This window comes from Folsomia candida, unplaced genomic scaffold (genome assembly GCF_002217175.1).
Source record: "Folsomia candida strain VU population unplaced genomic scaffold, ASM221717v1 Fcan01_Sc002, whole genome shotgun sequence".
Taxonomy (NCBI): domain Eukaryota; kingdom Metazoa; phylum Arthropoda; class Collembola; order Entomobryomorpha; family Isotomidae; genus Folsomia; species Folsomia candida.
In genome coordinates this window covers 7816786-7839594 of record NW_019091194.1, presented here as the reverse complement: position 1 = coordinate 7839594, position 22809 = coordinate 7816786, and the positions used below count along the sequence as shown (strand labels likewise).

The window sequence follows — 22809 nt, the reverse complement described above, 5'->3', positions numbered from 1 at the left end:
AATATAATGAAGTGGGTGATGGGAGGAATAATGGAACAAGAAGGAAACTTGTAATGAGCAAGGAACACGAAGAAAAGCGCATTATTATTATTATTCCGTATACTTTGACATTGGTCTACGCTTCACTCACTTCCGTTCTAGATTGAGGGGAGTAAGAATAATGAATTCATATTATTACGGACTGATATTGCTTGGATTGATTAATAATGCGATATGGTAAAGGTTCTCATTTCCTATTATTTTCTCTCTTGAAATTGATGCCAAGTCAGGGAAAGTAAAAATCCTTGAAATTTGTTGATATGCTTATGCGTGCCTGTAGTCGTCTCATAACTGTAAGAATTGAGGCAGACACAGAGGGGAATAATATTGGAATACGAGATATCAAATTTGGCTGAATTTTAGCTCTCCACCCTGCACAGAAGAAAGCCAAGAAGATGCCGTGCTTGGGTGTATGCCGTGTAAAAAGTATTTGTGGTTGGATTGGTTTGCTTGTGAGTGAGACGTCCGTACGTCTCTTTCACTTATCCTCCCTTTCTGCTGGCTGCGACAGATATGCAAATCCTTATGTGAATGAAGCAGTAGGTAGGGAAAACCTTCTGTAAAATAAAATCCATTCGATCTGACGACTACGGCTCCTCACAAGGGGTTCATATCCCCCACAGCTCCTTTCTCCACAACATGCTTGAATTTCTAGTCTCAGTCTATACAGAAGGGATTTATTTGATGGAGAAGGTGCTTTATGTCGCAGGGATAATGTACACTCATGTCCTCCGTCATATTTCACTTGAGATCACCCGTCAACTTTTCTTCTCACTTTTAATGCTAGGTGATGCACTACGGCTAAGGGTTCATTTGTACACATTTGTAAATGGGTGCTGTTGTTACTCGGAAAAGTAAAAATCATGGAGAAATATTCAGCATAGTTTTAATTGATGCATTAGTAACAGTAGTTTACATCAGCAAATTTATTCAGATTTCAGCAATAATGGGAAAGCTAATTGGTCTACGCTCTTGCTGTGGAGATGCTCTGCAACCGAGATTTTGGTTTTGAATTCGCTGCGGTGTGCTCGAGTTTAATCGTCCATAAACTGCATTGAGTTACGTTATACATAAATTCTTTCGAGGTATTTATCTGTGAAAGTATATGGATTTGTGGAAGTGATGGGTTTAGTATTTTCATTCCCTGGCTAATGCATAATTCAGACTACCAAAGGGAGGGCAGCCTGGTGGATACGAATTTGGCCTTGAATAACCCCGGAACGGTTTGTCGTAGCGGGTCAAAATTTTGAACAGAAGAGCATGTTATCCTCAGATAGTTGTGTGCAAAAATTCAACTCTCTACTTTCAAAAATGCCTCCCCCACAGCCCCCAGAAGTTTAGACACTCATTTCAACTTTTTCCAAACTCCGTCTACAAAATTCGGTCCCCACAGAAAGATTTTCTTTTCATCTATCCGAACTCAAACAAGTCGATTTGACTTATATCAGGGGATTGTATAGGTATTTCACTATTCGAAATGATTTTTATCCCCAATCTAGGTGCAAGGTCATTTGCATAATCTTGGGTCAACTTTGCCGTCTGGGAGGACGCTCCGTCATGATGAAAAATCACCTTAATTATTATTTTACCGTGCAAATTAGGAAAATTGTATTCTAAAAGTGGTTTCAGTACAAGGTCCACATAATACTTCGAAGATTCCTTCACTTTTTGGGGGACTTTGATAAGTGGGAGGACACCACGACAGGACATTGCACCCACGACCATCAACTGTTTAAAAAAGTTCTCCTCACTGAAAATCACCAAATTTGTTGAATTTTTTTCGGCATTTGTCGTGTAGTAAGCTTTTCAAACCCAATTAGTAACTTGTAGGGAAAATAGTTCTTCGTCAATTGTCACCAATAGCTCACTTCTATTCCTCAACAGAATATTCAAATAAAATTTTTTGCAAACACGGGCGAGATTTTTTCTGGAACTATTCGAAATGACTGTCTCAGCTTCTGGGGGATGTGGGGCAGGCATTTTTCAAAGTAGAAGGCTGAAATTTTGCACACAACTATCCGAGGATAACATGCTCGTCTGTTCAAAATTTTGACCCGCTACGACAAACCGTTCCGGGGTTATTCAAGGTCAAATTCGTATCCAACAGGCCGCCCTCCCTTTGGTATAAGCTTTGCATGAAATGGGCAGAATGAAATGCATAAATAAATACGTCTGAAAGTTTGATTATTTTGCTACACAACACTTCACTTTCCCAGGGATGATGAGACAGTGTTTAGTTAAGCCGAATCGGTAGAAATGTACATACAAAATGATGCGGTTAATGGATCATGCTTTGTATGGTTACCAACACATTAATAAGCTATGTGGGAATATTCAAAAATTATCTTGTGAAAACTTTAGGTTTTCATTCTTGCTATTCTGTCAACATTTCTCCAACCCTTTTCCTTTAATCAATATGCGTGAATAATATTTGGTGTGTTTGGTTTTGATTGGATTTGCATACTATGTTTCCCCCACGATGCTAAAATATAGCTTATAAGTAGGTGTGAATTCTGACGGCTGTGTTGTGTGGCTATTTGTCAAGATAGTGCTTGCTATCAGCAGCAGGCACAGATTGGAGTGTTCTGTAAGCAAAGTCAACTAAGGATAAGCTAAAACTAAATTCTCTCACCAACCAACACTCTGTCGCACGGTACATATAAATTATGAGGTGAGGGAAGACTTGTGGGCGCTGTAATTCCTGAATGTCACAATATGTCACCTCGTTTCAGTGCTTGAAAATCCATTCATCCAATGTTAATCCCACCAACTCATGGCTCCCCACCATCCCAAACGAATTAGAGGTCCTACCCTCATCTTCCTAATGTCGGAGTAATATTTCTCATTGTAATTAAAAGCAACAACGGGTGTTGTGATAGTTTGGAACTGGTTAATTTAAAAAATTTTCATTTTTCAATTAAGCCTCAGATTTTAAGATAATGAAACAGAAGCCGAGATCGTCGCCCACGATGGCGTACACGTGTGCACTCCGCCAAAGTTTTATCGCCAAAGATGTAGAAAAGTAAAATGAAAAAATTAAAGCAGTGCCAAAAAACTTTAGGACTATCTCTTTTTATTTTATGGAGACTCATTTAAATTTAATGTAAATTGCTAATTGGCCCACCAGCTAGTCGGCGTATCATTGCGGTATTATGCACAAGTTGCTTCTGAAGCAACTGTATTTTATGTACTGCCTGCTAGAAATAGAAATTCGCCATTGCGTAGCCATTCGTAATCATTTGTTTGTACTCGAATATACGTATATATTTATATACACTATGTTAAAAAATTAGCGTGATACTTTTTCACGTACTAATCTCATACATTTATTGGGATAATAATTTTAAATTTTCCAGCGTGATGGTCAGAAACATTTGTAGTAAGGTGCCGATCCTACTTTTAAAAAATGCCATCATGCCAAAGGTTGGTACTTGGTATTATCTCAACAAATGCACGAGATATCAGTTCGTGAAAAGTGTCCGGCTAATTTGTTGATATATTGCAGAGATTGTCTAGAGTTTGGTAGCTAAAAAATTTGATAAATACATATATTAAGCCTTGTGTTATAGGAGAAAGGAGTAAACATTATACGCACACCAATGGAAAAGGGCATTTCCCGTTCTGGTTGGGTTTATTGATACTTGTGACTTCATTATTTCCGCTGTTTATAAAGTCGTGGCATCGTGTAATCAGGTTCTTATTGAACCGAAATTAAATTGAAACAAACAAACCCATCGATTCACATATATACTTTCATGCGTACTTGTATTACTGTTCAATAAGTGGTAGGTTTCCCATTCTCATTTCAGGAAATAACAGTTTCCGAAAAACTTCCACCTAATTAATAATATGGACTTCTATTTTACCTTTAATTGCGTATTGAAATATATTTACAACGGTTCTCGTATGCAGGTTATATTTGTAACATCATCATCATAGACTCGTGTATTATCATCATACAGCATCCCCTGTACATAATTCTGCAGACTCTGCTTCTTAAGGTAGCCAGATACACACGTGGGGTATAATGGGTGGGTGTAATGGGCGGTGCAGGGAAGCTCGACTGTTTCTTTTCACAGAATGCTCCCAACCCATTAAAGTGATTTAGGAGAGATTCATGTCAGAAAAGGACTCTACTGTTTTCCATTCATTCATTTACCCTTTCATTAGATGCTGCGAGAATTGCTGGTAGAGCGAACGATTCCCTGCGAATCTGGAGGAAGAATAAGGGGTGGCAATCGAGGCCATGCTGCTGGATCCGTGAATGTCTAAACTAAATTGTGCTCTTTCCGAGGTTTATCGCGAAATTAGTAATTAGAGTCCTCTTAAAATACTTGAAATCTTAAATGGGAATAGTTGATAGTCTCTCTGCAAGTTGTCCCATCTCTACGTGCATACTTCATGTCCTTTCCCATATAACCTTATGTATGTACCACCTTCCCTCATTCTCCTTACCCACTTATTTATTGCGAGCAATTAGTCAGCCGCTTTCCCTTTGCTTCATCTTTTTTAATTACACCCTTAATATTTTTCTTGCAGCTTTTGTTAGATCCTCACATTTTTGGTGTAGCATTCTATCTTATGAGCACATAGTGATGAATACATAAATAAAAGTTTATGAAGGTGCCTGCATCGTTCTACTTACAAGAGTTTTGAATAAGTTTGCTAAAAGGGTTTCCAGTAGAATGTTGTGCTATTCTTTTCTCATATTTTGTTTCTTTAAACTTTTTCTCCCAATTTAGGTAGCATTACCAGGCACGAATATGAATTCGTTTTTACTTGAAAAAGATTCCAACATTTGAAATAATGTTAGAATTTACTTGTTTGGCTACTCGTTGTTCATAGTGTCGTATCTGGACAAAGTATCTCTTTGTAAGAAAATACGTCTCGAGTACGAGTGGAAGTCTTTCAAGGGTTGACGTATACAATTCCTTTGAAATTTAGAAGAAAAAAAGTTCTTCCCATTCCTTAGGCGTTACCAACGGTATACATAAGTTTGAGAGGCGTATGTCTCTTTCGTCTTTGGCAGATATTTAACAGTACAAATCTTACAAAGGTAATTGCAGATGTCAAATTTGAAAGAGATTTTTGAGTTTCAGCCTCCCACATCAGTTTTTCTTGCGGTTGTCACTTTTGTTCTATTATATATCACATTAATCATTTCAATTTACCATTTACCAATCGAGTACAGCAGGGTTTAAACAAAGCTCTAAAGTCTTGCCGTCATTCTATTTATATGCGTGTATTGTCTCTCTTTCAATTTTATTTGACTTTGGTGTTTTCACTGAAGTGAGCAATCCTTGCATTTGAAATGAGGTTTATTATCAATTTTACACACAGAATACAAATATCTATCTAGTTTTATGCTGCAGAGCCGCATAAAATGGCCTCATGTTTATATACAGTTGTTGGACAAGGGCGTGATAAAATTATCACGATATGATTAAGATAAAGAAACATGTCCCTCGCCGCTCGTCATCTGAATTATTTATGAGCGTGTAGTTTTTATATCCGGAAGTGCTCCAGGCTTGTAACAGATTTTTCAATACTGATTTTCACCCACGAGGAATAATACTTAATTTGGAAAATTTAATAAAAAAAACTAGCAGACAAAAACCGTATTCACTTTCAGCAACAACCATGTAGTGGATTTCTGTGATTAAGATTTTTTTGTGTCGAAATGCAGATCCCTTACTTTTTCATCATGAAATATGCATATTATTATTCTCCAAACCTTTTTACTCGTTATTATTTGTAGTAAAGATGAAAGAAAGAAAGTTGCATCATCCATCTATCCTAATCCGATGCCCAAGAAGTGAGGCAGGAAAGTGGAAAGGCAAGAAGAAAAGCAATATCAAGTACATACACACAACAGGCAACATGATGATTACGACGACGACGATACACACATATATTACACTCACTAATAGTCATTCTTCTTCCGCTCTAAGAATTTTCTCCGCACATCCAGTGGAAGAACATCGATTCATCATTTTGTTTCCTTCAATATTTCACTCGCTCGCCGTTACATGCTTCTCATTTTGACGTCAAGTAGCTTGCCTTTCACCCACCCCTTCCTCTTCTCCAGTCCACATCACTCTCTCAATTCCGTATTCCTTTTACATTTTAATAATGATGCAGTGATAATATTACATGCCACGATATGCTGCTGGCTTGAAAGAGCTGGCAGGGATTTGGGATTCAGTGATGAATTTATTTCATCCCTTTTCATTTCCCCGTCGTCCATCTTTCCTTGACAATGCACAAGAAGAAATATGATAATCTGGGTAATGGGATCATCATCTTTGTTTGCGTATTATGTAGTGAGATTGATTGCTTAATTTGAAGTTGAGGTGCGGATGAGATTTTCTCATGCTTATCCAAGAGCGACAAATAAAAGCTATTGTAGCCAAGTAAATATTTCAACATCTGTTGAAGTTTTTATGCACGTATCAATTTCTCATTACTTTTTCCTTGTGTTCTTTTGTCTTTCTGCGGTGTGGTGGGTACTGCGTACAAAGAGTTATAAAATCTTCTGGATTCGTCATTATGCCAGAGGAATTCTCATCTGGTCCTCCTGCTAATTTTAGACTTGAGGAATTTAAATTGATGAGTTTTGAGATATTTGGATCATTGGGAGTGGAGAGGGGGTCGGAATGATGAGTGAGTAGGAGCGACGAAAGCAAGCTCGAGAGGGAGGTCCAAAAACACTCGCTTCGTTGGCATTCCTTCGATACGTGTCATTAACTAGGACATTATTCCAGTAGTGCAACATTGTACGTAGCAGTTATAGTATCTTTATTTTTATTTAACACGCAAGTTTTAAAAAAGTCTGTCTGTTGTCTGTTTCAGGTGTTTCAAAAGAAGGGAGACCAGGGCCTCTGCTTCAGGAGCCAAGATTTGGCCAAAATCCAATAAGATTTAATCAAAGTAAGTCTATGAGTGAATACGTGCCCCAGAAGTAATGCAACTTGTTCATGAATTTTATTTCTCACTTTCTACCACATCATATTAATTACATCATATTAAACTAAATAAGGGTACATTGATTATGGAGTAAGATCTTACTTCAAGGTTCGGAATAGTTATATTTTAATTAACTGCGACCCAAACCATAATTGTATTTTCTGCATGATTTTGCTTGCATGATAATCTTTTAACTGAATCCAAAATGTTTGTTTCTTATTTATAATGATAACATCGTTGCCTTCGGTATTAGATGTGTATTCTCCTATTTCATTTTCATACATAATGACAGAATGACCATTAAGATTACTTTCCATTACAATATCGAACGTTGCATGACCGTAAAACCTTAAAGGTGCAATACTTTTCGTTAAATTGTTCGAAATACGTACAGATGGTTTTTGGATGAACTCGATTACGTGAAAGTTAGATTCATTACCATGTAAATTAACGCTGAGCCCATTCCACGATAATCTCATGCAATGCATCTCTTCAATGAACGAAACGTTAGGAAGACCTGAATGTGCAACAACCCTGGAAATATCAATGTCTATATGCATTTTATTACCGTGTTGTTGATAAACGTCCATTTGTTTTAATGCAGATTGATTGATCGGGTGCAATGATATGCTTAGCAAGACTTGTTGATTGACAATACTCACATGCTGAGCATTTTGTGGGTACTGCACCACCTCATTAAATGATTTTACGAATCTTATCGACTCGTTATGCATGTTAATTATGTTCAAATGTACAGATCCTAGTCGATCCGACAATTTTTGAAAAATGGGTGACATTCTACTTAGTGATTTTTCCCTAATATTAAGGATAGCTTCCCAGGCTTGAGAAATACTGTCTTTAAATATAACACCACCATTCTGAAAGTGTAAATTAATTGCTTCGTCAAATTTAATAACCACAGTCAATTTGTCAACCTCGTTAAGCTCACGTGGTCTGCGTTCATAGGAAACATCATGAGATAGCAAAACAAGTACAATTTGTTGGGGATCCATAATTATAAAATCAACGACATTAGTAATATTGTAATGAAAAATAATTTTATGAGATGCAGATGAATTTATTGACGATATGCTTATCATCCCGCTATTGTCCGTATGAAGTATTTCATATACAAACGATCCACATACTGCCTGATTACTAATTACAACATTTTCAGAAAGAAGCAAATTAAAATCAGATCCTATACAGCACAGATCAGAGCTATACCACACCTCGTCTTCTACAGAAGAATTCCCCCCTAGATTAATATAATTGGTATTGCACGAGCCATGAACTATGTCGCTGTGATTTTGTCTTCCGATAAATGATTTTACTCTACCAGAGCCAAGCCAGCCCAATAGTTCCACAAACCCATTTTCCATTTTCGCAGAAGAAGGTGAGACAGGGTGAGAAAATTGGATGGCGGGGGGTATCCACCACCATCTCAGACTAAGGGCCGTATGCTGTTCGTCTCACCTTATGTACAAACTTTTCTCCCACCAAATTCAAATGAACATAAATTTTTAATTTGGGGCGGGTTTAATAACTTCAGTAATTACAATTAGTAATATTATTATTTTCATAATGGGCCATAAGTTTTTTACGGCACTTACGATATAAGATGGCCCCCAAAGCAACTTTGACCCAAAAAAACTCATGGTTACGGTGATTTTGAATCGGGCAACAAAGGCTGAGAAAGTAGCTCTTCTCATGGAGAAAATTCTGGCATCAGGTTGTCAGACTCAAAATCACCGTAACCATGAGTTTTTTAACGATTTATGTGTATGTACAAAAACCGCCAATTTTCAAATTTTGAAACTTTTGATGCATAGGAATATTCGTATTTATGGGGGAGTTCGAATGGCAAATGCAAGTATAGGTCTAATACGTATGTTACCGAGTGTACATTAACTTTCTCATTTTTCCCAAAATATTTCACAAATTTTTGAAGGGGGAGTGGTCGCACATAATTCAAAAAAAGCTGTGCCACATTAACGATTGTACCCGGAATTATACAAACAAATTTTTACATCTAATTCGAAGAAATCGATGCAACGTGAAATGTTACATTTCGTATATTTTGTACCACCAGCCATATTGAAAAATTGCCACCTTTGTGTCGTTGGATCAATATATCTTAACGAGCCATGCTCATCTAAGTGAATGTGGATCTTATGGCTTGCCATAAAACCGTCTTCTAATTGTATGTAAATCGACCCATTCATTGTGTTAAGGTGTCCGTATGGGCTTATAGAGTCATTGGTGAATATAGCAATAAAGTTTTCAGACCCTGCTCGAATCAAATGATGCATTCCTCTAACGAAATATGTAACGTTCACTTTAAGTGGAAAATCAAATATGTTATGAACCGATTGTCTGTCAATATCAACAAGCAAATTTGATATTAATGATTGATTTTTAGAAATGCACAAAACATTTTTACAGCTAATACCGTCGTATGACCACTGTTCAATTTTTGGAATCGTTAAGTCGCCATTGCCTTTGCGCATATACATTGACATTGGTATAAGTCATTGATTAGTCTTATTAATGTACTTTGTAAACTCGAGAAAATATTACTAGTTGTTTTATTTGATTCATACAGGTGCGGAGCGTATGCTTGTAAATCCTGAATCTTGTAATCGCTAGTTTTAGTAATTGAGTATAATAAATGCTTAAATTCAATTCAAACTGATGAATTGAGACAATGCGTTGGTAAGCTTCACAGAAACAACAACTAACAATTAATGCAATCCGATTTAAATCTATAATAAAAATATTGATTTAAAAAATCATATCTTCTTGACTTCTCCATCAATGACTTGGCGACTGAGGTCAATAGGGTAATGTCCGTGCAGGAATTTGTGTTGAAGGGGTAACGGACCAAAGGTGACCGGCGGGATTCCGATCCAAGCCAATCTGATTACCAGCTTGATCTCCTCGTCCGAGCATAATGACAGGTATCGCCATTCCATATGTTTGTTTAGTATATCAAAGTTCACTCCAGACGTCGAGAATCGCATGTGGAGAAAGGAATGGAGCTGCAGAAAATAGTTGTTTTTCAATGTTTCATAAACAAGCTAAAAGTATACGCAATTAAATTATTTGTTACCAGTCGTAGAGCTTCCTCCTTCCGAGCCTGGTTCCTGGAAGAGAATGTCTGAGTCGCAATTTGAAGTGCAGTTCGTCCGGTTTGGACTGATTCATATACGCTGCTGCTTGTTTCATAGGAGTGATTTCTAGCCGCACATTCTTCATCGTTAACACCAGTATACACCGGAATTGCTCCCTGATCATCCTGGTCATCCTTCCTCTCGATGATACCTCTGCAAATAGTTTCAGCACTTAGAGTAGGAGAGAACAATACATCATCCGTGGTGAGAATGGTGTAGACAGTGTGACTGTAGTCGTGTTTCTCAACTATCTCACGGAATTCCTGAACTCGTTTTCTGACTTCAGTGTCGAAAGTATCTTTGCTTATTGGACGAGGTATGTTCCTAGATGCGACTGGTCCTGGAAATTCCATCTTGACATTCTCACAAGTGTTTTGTCTTCTGGACATATCAACCACTAGGTCCTGGCTCCAATCTGGGTGGATGAATGCGTCGCAGTCTTCACCCTTGCACTCCTTATCGAAACAAAGCCAGCGGAAGCCTGCGATTCCCTTTTCAAAAAGTTCGGCCAGTTTTGTGTCGCTCCTGTGTGCAATCTCCAAATACTCCCGATGTTTATTCAAAAACTGGTATTGAGGGATGCCAGGTGATGGTTCGAATTCAGCATCCGTCAATGCGATTTCCTAAAAGTAATAATATTTGTAAAATGCTTCATTGTGTAAATACTAGGTTGACAATGTAAACTGTCAGTAGTTCTTAGTTTTAACACCTTATTTAAACAGACATGCTTATTTTACTATTAGTTTTAATCGGACACCTTGTAGAATGACTAATTCTAAGACAATAGAAATGGATACTTACAATTGCACACGCTTCGAACATTCTCATCTGCTTTGTCTTCTGTTCCCACTTCCCCTCAAATGGTTCTCTGTGTAGGCAAACAACAACAAGGTCCTGATCCGCAGCATCTCCGAGGGGGGATGCACCAACTAAATGGTGGCGATGGATGTCGAGGGAATTACAGGCGTCACGTCCAATATATGGATAGAATTGGTCGGGGTTGTGTTGTATAAATGTAGCCAGGTCGTCACCCATCTGATATTTCGGGCCAAGTGCTCCCCCGAAATAGACCCAGAAACATCGAAGATCATGTTGATCAATGTTATATTCCATGTGCCCCTTTATCCAGTTAAATATCCAATCCAGTTCTTCTTCGAGATTAGTATCAACCAGAGTTCTGGGAGGAAGCGATCTAGGAATGAATCCATGCCGTGGAAGCAAAGGATTTTTATTAGTCAAAAGTCGCCTCCTATAATTAAATATAAAATATATCGTTTATTATAACTTAGATTCGATATCAATGAAGTATAGAAACTTACGTGAGTTTTGTGCACAAAGGCACGTCCACATGAATAGTGAATTCGTGCCTGCTCACATGTTCAGGGTGTATGTACTCTGCGCCACAGTTTGCCACTTGACAGACGTAGATCTTTTTCCCCTCTCGAAGAGTGAATGGTCTGCATATAAAACCAATAATTCTCAGGTAATGCCTATATAAAATTACTCAAAGAAATGGTATTGTACCTGTCCTGCGGTTTTTTATTCGCGTGAAACAAAGGATCACGATGCTTATCAATGTGCTTAACCATCGATTTCTTTTCACAAAAATATTCATGACAAATTTCACACTTCCAGCAGAATAGCGCGGTTGCTTCATCACTAATAAATACGGTAAGTCAAATGTCATTCCCACGTACTGGTCGATAAAGTAAATAGACAAAACTACCTTGCTGATCTCGCGTAATGAGTGGCTTGGTGGATTGTCCTTTGTGTATGATTGTTAAATACCATGTCGCAATCTTCTTTTGCACATGGATAAACACCCTTGCCTGTCACCGGATCCTGTACAGCTTTCCTAATAAAATGGATTTAAACATGACAAAAATATGAACAAAATCTCGCTTCATACCTGAATTTTGTTGGACACTTGCTGCCTTTTCTTCTTTTAATGTGTTTTTTGAGACTTTTCTTTAAGGTAAATTCAGTCCCACAGTCTTCACAAAAAAAATCACTGCTAAATTTCATAAATGGAAGAGGTAAGTACTTTTGGAAACAAATTATGAGGTTACCAGCCAGAGGGAAACAATGATAAGTGCCTTACCCTGCCATTGTTATACGGTGGTTGGAAAATAAATTTGATTATAAAATAATAATAAAATTTATTAGAAGTAGAAATCGTAAATTATTCGAAAAAAAAAACACAACCGAACAGCAAAGGAAATTTCAGAAGTAATATTTTTTGTCGACTCAGAACGTTGGCAGGTCGGATTTGTACGGTTTAAATAAGTCAAGAAATATACGATAGGGAGGGCGACCATTATTGTCGCGGTGTTTCTCGCTTTCTCATGTCGCCCCATGAGAAACACTGTGCACAATCTACCACCGTAAGTTAATTGTTTCGTCTCTCTTCTGTCACATATTTCTCGACTTTTTTCCTGCTCTTGTTTTTTAAGGAAAGTTGTAATGTCTTCATATCCCAAGACCAAGAATTGTGCGCACTTGCATCCTATATGTAAATATACTTATCTATGAACTGTGTACCTTCCAGAAAACATCCACGAGATATTGTCTTTCATTAACTATGGCACAAAGCCATGCACTACGTAGATACACTTACATTTTGTGAGAAATTATCCTTGGAAGTTTTGACAAAATACTGCAGTGAAATGGGTTTATGAATCAGCAATGTTTGTCGAAGCTAATATTTGGAAAAATTAATACGTATAAATTAAATTGGCAAATGTCGCTTTGAATTAAGAAAAATATTGATTAAGTTGACGAGAACAATACCAAAATGCAACTGACATGTATTAATAGTAATCGACGCATCGCTATATATCGTCTCTCACGGTTATAGAGTTTTGTTTCGCATGAGCAGTTTCACTTTTTTGGCTGAAATAAAATTAATGTCCTTGTTTATTATGTGTAGGACAGGTCATAATCTATAATCAAGAGTAGAGATTGTGTGTTCTGCCTGCTTCAACTTGTTTTTCTTCTACTTTTTATTTGATTCTTTTTTTTACGAAGTAAAAACTTTTGAAAGTTTACACACTTCTCTAATGTTGAAACGAAACACTTTCTAAACTTGTCTGTTCTTGTGTCATTTCAAGAGAACCTTGCGGTTTTTCACTTTTGACTCTGGAAATACGACGACTTGCCAAAGTCATCAGTTACAAGCAGATAACGTTAACAATAAATTATGGGAAGAATAATGCATCCCAATTTCATCTCATCTTGAATTTTCTTGCACGGTTTCTGTATACACGGTGAAACAGTGTAGTAAATGTAACGTGATGGAACCGAGACGAAATTCACTCTGGTTCACAATCCTCAAGGGATAAAAATAGGTTTTTTTGTCTAGAAATGTTGTTGCATCTCGAATTTATCCATACCTTTTGTTTCCTTCTTGTTGTTTCAAGATCTGCGCTATTATGCATGCACCGAAGGAATTTGAGTTGAGTTGGAGAAATGAGTCAGACCGCGACACACGGTGGTACTGCTAAAAGAAAGAGACAAAAGTTTTGGCAGGGGAAACAGGTTCACCTATTACGTGGAACGTTGTATTATCATCATCATATGCTTTGTTTGCAGCATGCGATGTCACCTCACTTGGTTTTCCTGTCTCTTTCTCCTTCTCAGAGTAGCACTGTTGTTATCATGCATTTTGTTCAAGTATCGGATGATTGTATTCTATTTAAGTTGAGCTTTGTTTTTCTCACGTTCTGATCCGAATCAAAAACTATCATCTTCCTGATACTGTAGGCCGTCTACAACATACATACACCGTTTCATGAGGAATGAACGGAGCTAAGGATTTTTGCTATTTTTGTGTCGTCGTTCCGTCATTTTGCATCCGAGGTATGCAAGGAAGTGTAAACTCGATTGCCCAAGAAGACAGACTGACAGCTCTATGCAATCCTCATCTCGTGGATGTCAGCTACCCAGTTTACTACAGTATTTGACCTCTGTTTATTCGCAAATGAGTGAACGTCATTGATTTTGGAGATGATACTTTCGTTACACACATCTTACAGCATTTGTATCAATGAATATTCTGGTGATGTCGAATGGACATGGAAAAAATGAGGAAGGAAATAAAAATGAATGAGAGTGTTGATTAATTGAAGTATTTATTTGCACTCATCCGTGTGTGAATTATGTAGGTGATTTGGCCATTAAATGTTTCGATTACGTTGTAAAATGTTTTGAGTTTGTCTCTCTGCTTAATTTTTTGCATTATTCACAGCTTGTTGTTTCTCGTAGTTAAAATGATTTTTTGTATTTTGTACAAGAATTAAATTAGGAGAGAAAGGATGGATGGAAATCATGGCTATCTGCTGCTGTATGATGTTGCATATGTAATTAACCACTTCAACCCTAGGAGACGAGTTTTTTCATACCTTTCACCCCTAGTAACCGCGAATTTTTACCTCCCTTGACCCCGAAATTTTTATCTACTGCATGACGTTAATTCCTGGGCCATGAATTAAAAAATGGTGTTCCCACCGGAATTATTCTGGACACTTTTTTATGAAAATTGATGTGAATAACCTTTCAAGAAGGTATTTTGAGTTGTAATTTGCATTTTTGAGTTGTGGCGAACCACCAATGTTTATAGCCGAAAATAGCCAACACGCCGAATTTTAAAAATGATTGTAATTGCATGAAAAGTTAGACAAGCATGGAGTAATACTTGCATAATAGTACGTAAACTCGCAAATATTGATTATAGCGCATAAAGTGCCTTAGGAGCCGATTTTGGGCGGGAAAACCAAAAATCCTTACAATGACTTTAAATAGACAGCAATGACAATGAATAATTATCCCGTGAGAGGAAATTGCTCGAACATAGACTATGGCGCATCTGGTGAATAGAAATCAATTTTAAGCGGGAAAATTAAATTCTACTAATTCCTGGCAATCTCTCAATTTTTAATTTTCCCGCCCAAAAGATATTTCAGCGGCACCCGATACGTAATGATTAATTTTGACGTAGTTTACCCTACCGGCAAGATTATTTGTGGTATATAATTAAATCCATGCAATGATGCAATTCATCAAACTTTTAGTTTTCTCGCCCAAAACGCCCGTTTGTGCTACATGCGAGCAAAACAATTTCTCTAATCTTATCGTAAACCGTTGTTGAAATAAATCGGTGTCGAAATTTCCTTGCAAAAAACAGTTTTCACAACTCGGCGTGTTGGCTAGATATAGCCACTTGGCTATAAATTTATTTTGCATCCATTTCTAATATTATTTCCTAAGAGACAATTTATCTTCCCACCTAAAGGGCGGGTTGTTGACTCATAACTCTTGCTTTACTTTGCTTGGAGAGGCAATGACCTAATTTTTTCCGGATACGACACATAGTCGTAGGCCGGTGTGAACGGAAAATACGCCACATAGTCGTATCCGTTGTCAAGGGTCAATACGACACATCGTCGTATTCCGGTGCCAAGGGAACTTACGCCACATGGTCGTACTCGGCGTAAAGGTCAAATACGCCACATAGTCGTTATAGGGGTGAAGTGGTTAAGCTTTTCTTTACAACTGTTACTTAATTCTGTCTTTTGGGTTGTAACAGCAGCAATATTTGTGTCTACATGTATTTGTAGTTGGTTGAGTGTTATTTTTGTCTAGGACTTTGAGAAGAATCAGTGGATTAAGTTGTGTTACGTGGTTGAATTTCAGTAACCCCACTTTACGTAAAGTTTACTGAGCTCCTGTTTGATCGTCCCATGCAGATTTTGTAGTAAAAAGACGTTAGTAAAAACGGGAAAGGTTGCTTTTTTGCCTAACTCGTCTACATGCATACTTAATAAGACTACGTATGTGTAAATGTGTGGCACGTTTCATTTTATTTTGTCGAATATCTCGTGTCTCCCATGTTTTTTTGTAAGAAAGAGAGTACGTCTATTTTAATGCATGGTTTGCCAATTTCAATGCAACTCACTTGGCACCCTATTCATCTTTGGAACAACTTTCATGTTCATCCACTCTTGGGCTATGATGATCATCCGTCAGTTTTGCATGATAGTCATGAAGAGAGAGATCCTATTGATGAGAGATGGTTAGAATTAAATGGATGAGCAGAAAGTCTAATAAGAAGATTTCTTAGCGACATATATAATGTTAACGAGATGACTTAACTGCAACATCAGTTATCTCTCGGCTAGTTTTTGCTTGAGGTTAAAAATCAATTATATTTTACGGCTTATATGCATTTCTTAGCCAATTAATGTTGTGAAAGATTTATGGAGGATACGTCAATTTAGCAGAATCGAGCCGGAACTACATATGTACTTAGGTTTTTTGTCACACACTGCACAACAGTAAGATATTTTAATGCGAAGTTTTTGCAAAACAAAATACAACACGCCACAACAACAACGGTTTAGTTGGTTCACCATTCTCTAAGGTGCATTTTATCCCGATTTCATCTGTCTCTTCGCTTGAAATTGTTCTCGAATGTATGAGTCAGAATTTTAAATTGTATTTGGATTAAAATGGACGTATGCGGTGGCACAATTTTCCCTGCAATTGATGGCACTGTCTATTCTCCTCAGGCGTTGTCTTTCCACTTACCCACGACCATTTTTACTCTCTTGCCATCGCTGAGGGACTAATGCCAGACGACACTAAAGTAGAAACGCTGGACGATGGTGTGCATTATTTATGAACGGAGGCTAAATTGATTTGTCTTGTAGGTGTTATGTGGTTGTTGGTGGTGGAAAGGAGAAGATGTTGTTTGTATTGTAACTTATTGGGCCAAGTCACATTTCGTGGCTAGTGAAAAGTATCCAAAATGCTCAAGATAGTGAAAGTAGAATGGGATGAGTTTTATTTCTGAAACGCTGAAAATATATTGGGCTGCGTTTGTACGTCATTCCCGTGAGCCTCGAAGGAGGATGTAAATGTTGTCGGCAGCCACATTTCTCTAATTCTCTGGGGAGGAAATTAAAGTTGTCTTTTGAAATAAAGGAAGGTGAACTTTCCATTCCACTCCTGAATCTTATAATTCTTTGAACAACCGCACACAGGAACAGCAGGATCGATGGAGCCCCTTCGTGGCCAAGTTCCCTTTGCCAATGGAGGAGGTGGAGGAAGTTCTGGGAATTACGACAGGTACGAGAATGGCTACGGCTCACGGTCATTGAACGGTCCGGGGGGAGGTGGTGGCGGTACAAGTGGTGGGGCTGGAGGACCTGCGGCTTACCACGACACCCCACCTTATGAACGATATCCTGCCGAGAGGTAAGCTGTTGTTTTCTTCCACGATGAGGAGCTATTTATCTGTATAGCAAGATTTCCCATTATTTTTTCATTTTATTTGCTCATCCACCGCGACACTAATGTGATAATTTATGATTTATCTGGTCATATCCTGGGATAGGGAACAAAAGAGATGTATTTTGGCTGTTCTGCTTCCGCTATGAATTATTTAGCTCGTTCAGTCATACACTTATTATTTTGTCCGTGTTCTGCAGGGGCTACGTGAGTGGTGGGCCGAAGGACGACTACTCGTACAGAAACGGACCGATGCGTTCCTCGCCGCCCGCCTTGGCAGATGTTCCCAGCGGTGGCGTAGGTGGACCTCGACCTATGCAGCAAGGGGCGGTGATGATGGTGTACGGATTGTGCAAGGACAGAATAAATGCGGAACGGCTCTTTAATCTCTTTTGTTTGTATGGCAATGTTGTCAGAGTGAGTTTTGAACGTTTAATCAAACGCCACTTAAATACATACATAAGTAACAATTGTCTGTAACTGTGTTATTATCCACTACCTTGATTTTCTCTCAGGTGAAGTTCCTCAAGTCGAAGGAGGGGTGTGCCATGATTCAGATGGGCGATGCTCTCTCGGTTGAGTTACATGTTTTATTATTAGTATTTTCTGCATGTGAATTAACAAAGTGGGTTGCACCTACTAATTCATACATGTTTACATTTCTTGTCTGAAGTTGGCTTTAAATTGGTTGTAGGTTGATCGAGCCATGTCAAATTTCAACAACACATTCATGTTTGGTATGGGTAACATATATTTAACTGCTACTTATTGATTCGTATTGTTAAGATAATACATTGACACATTTTTAAATGTATATGTTGCCTCTACATTTCCAGGGTCAAAAGTTCAACTAGGGTGAGTGAATTAAGATTTATAAGATTAATATTCTCGTGATGTAATAGTATGTGCATACGCCATTCCAAAAATTTCAGACAGCAAAATGACTCAGACTTAGCACTTATAATATCTGGTGATAATTGATTTTCTTGCAAGTAATTCACTACATGTTTTTGTTCAAATGTACAAGATTTTACAAAAATTGGTTTCGTCTGGTATAAAAACATCATCAGTTTTTAAGATATTTTAAGATATACATGCTAAAAGTCTGAGCCATTTTTGTGTCCAAAATAAATTTTGGGATAGTGTATATACATAGATACAGCAAAACGTTTTGTGCATTATGCACTGCGTTGTCCTTCTTGGAAGTGAAAGTTGATGAATGTTGCATCTTATGTATTTATACCTTTTTGAGTCTTTGTGGAACAGTAGTTCTAAAATGAGACGTCATTATCGTCATTCGTCATTAAGTACGTTTCTTTACTAGTAATTGGAAATGGTGTGCAGATGAGGCTTAAATCAAGATGACATTTTCACATCATGTTTAGGATCACACATGAATATTATCTATTAAGTAACATAATAATACTATTGAGTAACAATCTGACACTTTCCACAGATACTCAAAACAAGCATTTCTCAGTGACGTACAAACACCTCACACACTTCCGGATGCTTCACCTTCCTTCAAAGGTATGTTGCTTGGCTATATCTCGGTTCTAACCAAGAACAATTGATCTCTGTACAACTTGTTGTTAACTCTCACATCATTTAACCAAAATCCATTCAGACTTTATGGGCAACAAAAACAATCGGTTCCTCAACCCTGAAATGGCTAGGTTAGTATTTCCTTCATTTATGGACAATATGCATCACACTGGTCTGAAAGTAATAGGAGGAGTAAAATTTGTTAAAAACGAACACATTTAACCAATTGTCTCACCTCCGTACAAATCCTCGAAAAATTTAGTCATTCCCGTGTGTTGCACATTGTCAAAGCCATTATATATAAACATAACTATAATTTAATACGTTCTTTTCAACTCTCACTAGCAAAAATAGAATACAACCACCTACAAAGGTAACACCTCAATAATCTCATATCATTTACCTAAACTTGAGTCACCAACAAAACTCATAGATAATCTACATGTTACCTAATCAATATATATTATATATCAGTTACTTACTTTAGCATACAAATCAGCAAATAAATTTCTCAGTTTCTCTATCTCGCTATCTCTCTACACTCGATTACATTAAAAGTGGTGACTACTATGGTCTGTGCATTCAAAGAAGAGCAAGCTCACTATAAGAAACCTATTCAAAATTGGCTCTCGCTTTAATGCTCAGACGTTAGTATTTATATTATATGTAAATCCGACGCGTTCACTTTCCTTCCATTATTCTCAACTGATACTGATGCTGCTGGCCAGAGGAATTTAACTGATTTATGATTTTATTATTGATTGACAGACTCTCCACTTTTTCAATACTCCCCCCATGTCATTTGGTAAGTATTTGTAGTCAAAATTAGTATTTCCCTATGTTTTTACCATCTCTTAACGTAGGAGAAAACGAGATGCGAGAAGTGTTCTTAGAAGCAGAAGCACCTTCGCCAAAGTCTGTGAAATTTTTCCAGTCGAAAAGTAAGAGTAAGGACCAAATCAAATTGCTTTAATCGAGCATTTTTTAAATCTTCACCAACATCTCATCTACAATCCTTGATGTACTTACAACATTGAAACTTTTTGTACTTAGGCGAGAGAAGTTCTTCCGGACTGATTGAGTTCGAGTCATTGACAGATTCAGTGGAAGGGCTGGCTATAATGAACCATTACCCCATCAAGTGCCCAGGTAAAAGCACTGCTCTAGTGTTTGCTTTGACAGACGGGTTGAATTATTAAGAGTGGAAGAATTATGGTATGTGTCCTTGCTCCAGACTTTAATGGCTCTCGTTCTTTTCTTTCTTACAGGCGGCAAGTTCCCTTTTATACTCAAGTTATGTTTCTCATCATCCAGAAATCCTCAGAATCGGATGGATGATCGTGGATCGGATTAAACAGAGAACACAGGAGGAATGAAACAACAATGTTTTATGACCATTTCTCAGCAGCGTCTTATCTCAATAGTTATTAGATGTAAACGTATTATTATGTGCATGTGAAATTTCATATTTTGTTAATACAGTTTTACAAAGTATCACCACACAAGTTTGTGCAAACGAACATAAAGTTTCATTGTTATTTTATGATTGAGACATTTTAATTTCTAATAAAAAATATACACAATCATGTAATGCATAATCACTCACGAGATTCAATGTAATATCCAACAACTGTGAAATTTAATTGTCATCAGGAAAATTGTAATAGATAAATATTCGTAAGTATGATATTATTAATAATTAGGATTAAATTGAAATTACTAAAATGGTAAATATAATACTACCCACTCGTAATATGTAATAAGACAAGTCGACGATATACATAGATAAATACATACATGGTATAGCTGAAGATACATACATATTTACTAATGCATAAGACTAATACTAATATTTCATCATTTATGATATACCTTTTTTTGAGGATACGATTTTAGTCAAAACTGGTCTACTTTATTTCCTTCTGTTCAATCTGACAATATGTAAAACGTTTGTTTTTAGTTGGATTAGTAAAATGCTTCCGTTTGAGTTTCTTGATAATGCATTTAATGTAATATAAAACATATGTATTGTTTTACTTTATTAGAACAAGCTGCTTAGAACTAATTAATTAACCAAGCTCTGCTATTAAGATGTATGTACATAGAATACAGTGATTAATAGTATGTATTGTCTGGAGTTTTTACTCCTTGATCTGCAACTCAAACATATCAAAAAGTGCTGGAACTTTTATGATTTATTGTCTACGACAAAGTAGTAGTGTTTGTTTACAAAGTCTCTGAAATTACCATCTACGGATTGTCGATTTAATCTTATGATGTCCTAGCTCCCGTGTTGAATGATGAATGGATGTGTGTTGTTGACCCCAATAATTATGCTTGTAAATACTTCTTGAGCATTGAATATTGCCAATTTTGAACGAATTAGAGTATTTCACTTGTCTGTCAATCGTCTTTATATACCTTTTGCCGAGCAGTATTTGTCGACTTGCCAAAATAATGTAAATTTCTGTGTAAAAAATGAAAAATCTTGAGGTTTGCCAACGTTGTATACATATGTGTTGGAATTTGACCAACTTACATAAAATTACTTTTAGAATTAAAATTTTCACCATTTATTAATTGTGCTAGACATACATAATCACATATTCCACTGATAAGTAGTATGTATGTAAATGTATAGTCAGGCAATAACAGAGAATTGGAGAACGATTATATGCACGATTATATGTACGATACGATGATCTCCAAAAGTCTTCTTTTGTTATTTATGACTTTACTTATCTAGTTGAAGATGAATTATCACTTATCATACAGACTGGTAATTAATTGCATGTGCATACATCAGTCTATTCGCATAGTACTTTTTTATTATACTATGTACATGTATGAATATGTATGTACGTTGATCTCCAACTTAACTGTATTTTCACCATGGTTGGAACTTGAACTTTATGTTTAGAACTTCTTCTTATTCCTGTTTAGTAAAATTTGCAAAATGAATTACTGCTATTATATTATGTGTGATCCGTGATATTTGTTGAATTTTAAGAAGGTTAAATGTTATGATTTTATAAGAGACGAAGTGTAGTAAGTAGATTACGGAATTCCTATAGTTGTGATATGTCCTTTATATTGAAACATGATCAATCAACCATAAGTACTGTCCCACGCACGTATGTACTGTATTACGAGTTCTCCTGCATTTTCAGGCTTTTGGGCAGGATAAAAAAGTTACAAAGTGGACTGATGATGCGCATTTTATTGGGTATTCATCCCTTTCATAATTCAAATCTCTGAATAATTAAATCTTTGCACGTCTGTATGTATTTATGCCTATGGCGTACGTAATTATTCCCTGTATTTAATCTTTCCATACATATGTAAATATTTACACTACAACAATAACAATACAATATGTGCGTAAACTTGGGTAAACTTACACTGAATACTAAATATCAACATCCTCGTTAATTTATAACTACTCAAGTACTTTAACAATTGAAAAAATGAAATGTAAAATGAGTGCCAAGTCGAAAGCCAAACCAATATAATTCATCCATGATAATCTGATTCATGTATTAAAACTTGATTCTTTCTAAGCAAGCAGAAGAATCAATCGTTGTTGAGCAGAGAGTGATTTCTGTGCTCTAAAGAAATGTTAAAATTGTCTGGAATGGTTTATAGTGATAGTTTAGATAAAGTTTTGACTTTGAAAATTCAATGTTGTTACTATTATGTTAAAGAGTTAATACACTGGGAAAAATAAAATGTCATTTATATGTATGAAAATTAATTGGCAATCTTTTCTCACCTTCAATGCAATAAATTTTAAATCACA

At 36.7% G+C, this 22809-nt stretch overlaps 1 protein-coding gene and 1 long non-coding RNA gene across 4 annotated transcripts in view; one reads left to right on the top strand and one right to left on the bottom strand.

Moving 5' to 3' along the window:
- LOC110842705 (heterogeneous nuclear ribonucleoprotein L) overlaps positions 1-22760 on the top strand; it is a 71243-nt gene extending 48483 nt beyond the window's left edge. For 2 of the 3 annotated variants that reach the window (XM_022088491.2, XM_022088493.2), the window contains 13 exons: positions 6892-6969; positions 17219-17432; positions 17666-17882; positions 17981-18040; positions 18160-18202; positions 18302-18320; positions 18922-18995; positions 19093-19141; positions 19356-19383; positions 19779-19815; positions 19874-19957; positions 20064-20159; positions 20279-22760. In XM_022088491.2, the coding sequence (XP_021944183.1) occupies positions 6892-6969; positions 17219-17432; positions 17666-17882; positions 17981-18040; positions 18160-18202; positions 18302-18320; positions 18922-18995; positions 19093-19141; positions 19356-19383; positions 19779-19815; positions 19874-19957; positions 20064-20159; positions 20279-20364 (1085 nt within the window). In that variant the 3' untranslated portion in view covers positions 20365-22760. The remainder of the gene's footprint in view (positions 1-6891; positions 6970-17218; positions 17433-17665; positions 17883-17980; positions 18041-18159; positions 18203-18301; positions 18321-18921; positions 18996-19092; positions 19142-19355; positions 19384-19778; positions 19816-19873; positions 19958-20063; positions 20160-20278) is intronic. The other variant, XM_022088494.2, reaches the window with a different exon arrangement.
- LOC118434652 lies at positions 10607-11103 on the bottom strand. The gene is made up of 2 exons (XR_004834171.1): positions 10980-11103; positions 10607-10801 (listed from the first exon to the last, which is right to left on the bottom strand). It is a non-coding gene; the product is annotated as an uncharacterized LOC118434652 (long non-coding RNA).
- Positions 22761-22809: the final 49 nt, after the last annotated feature.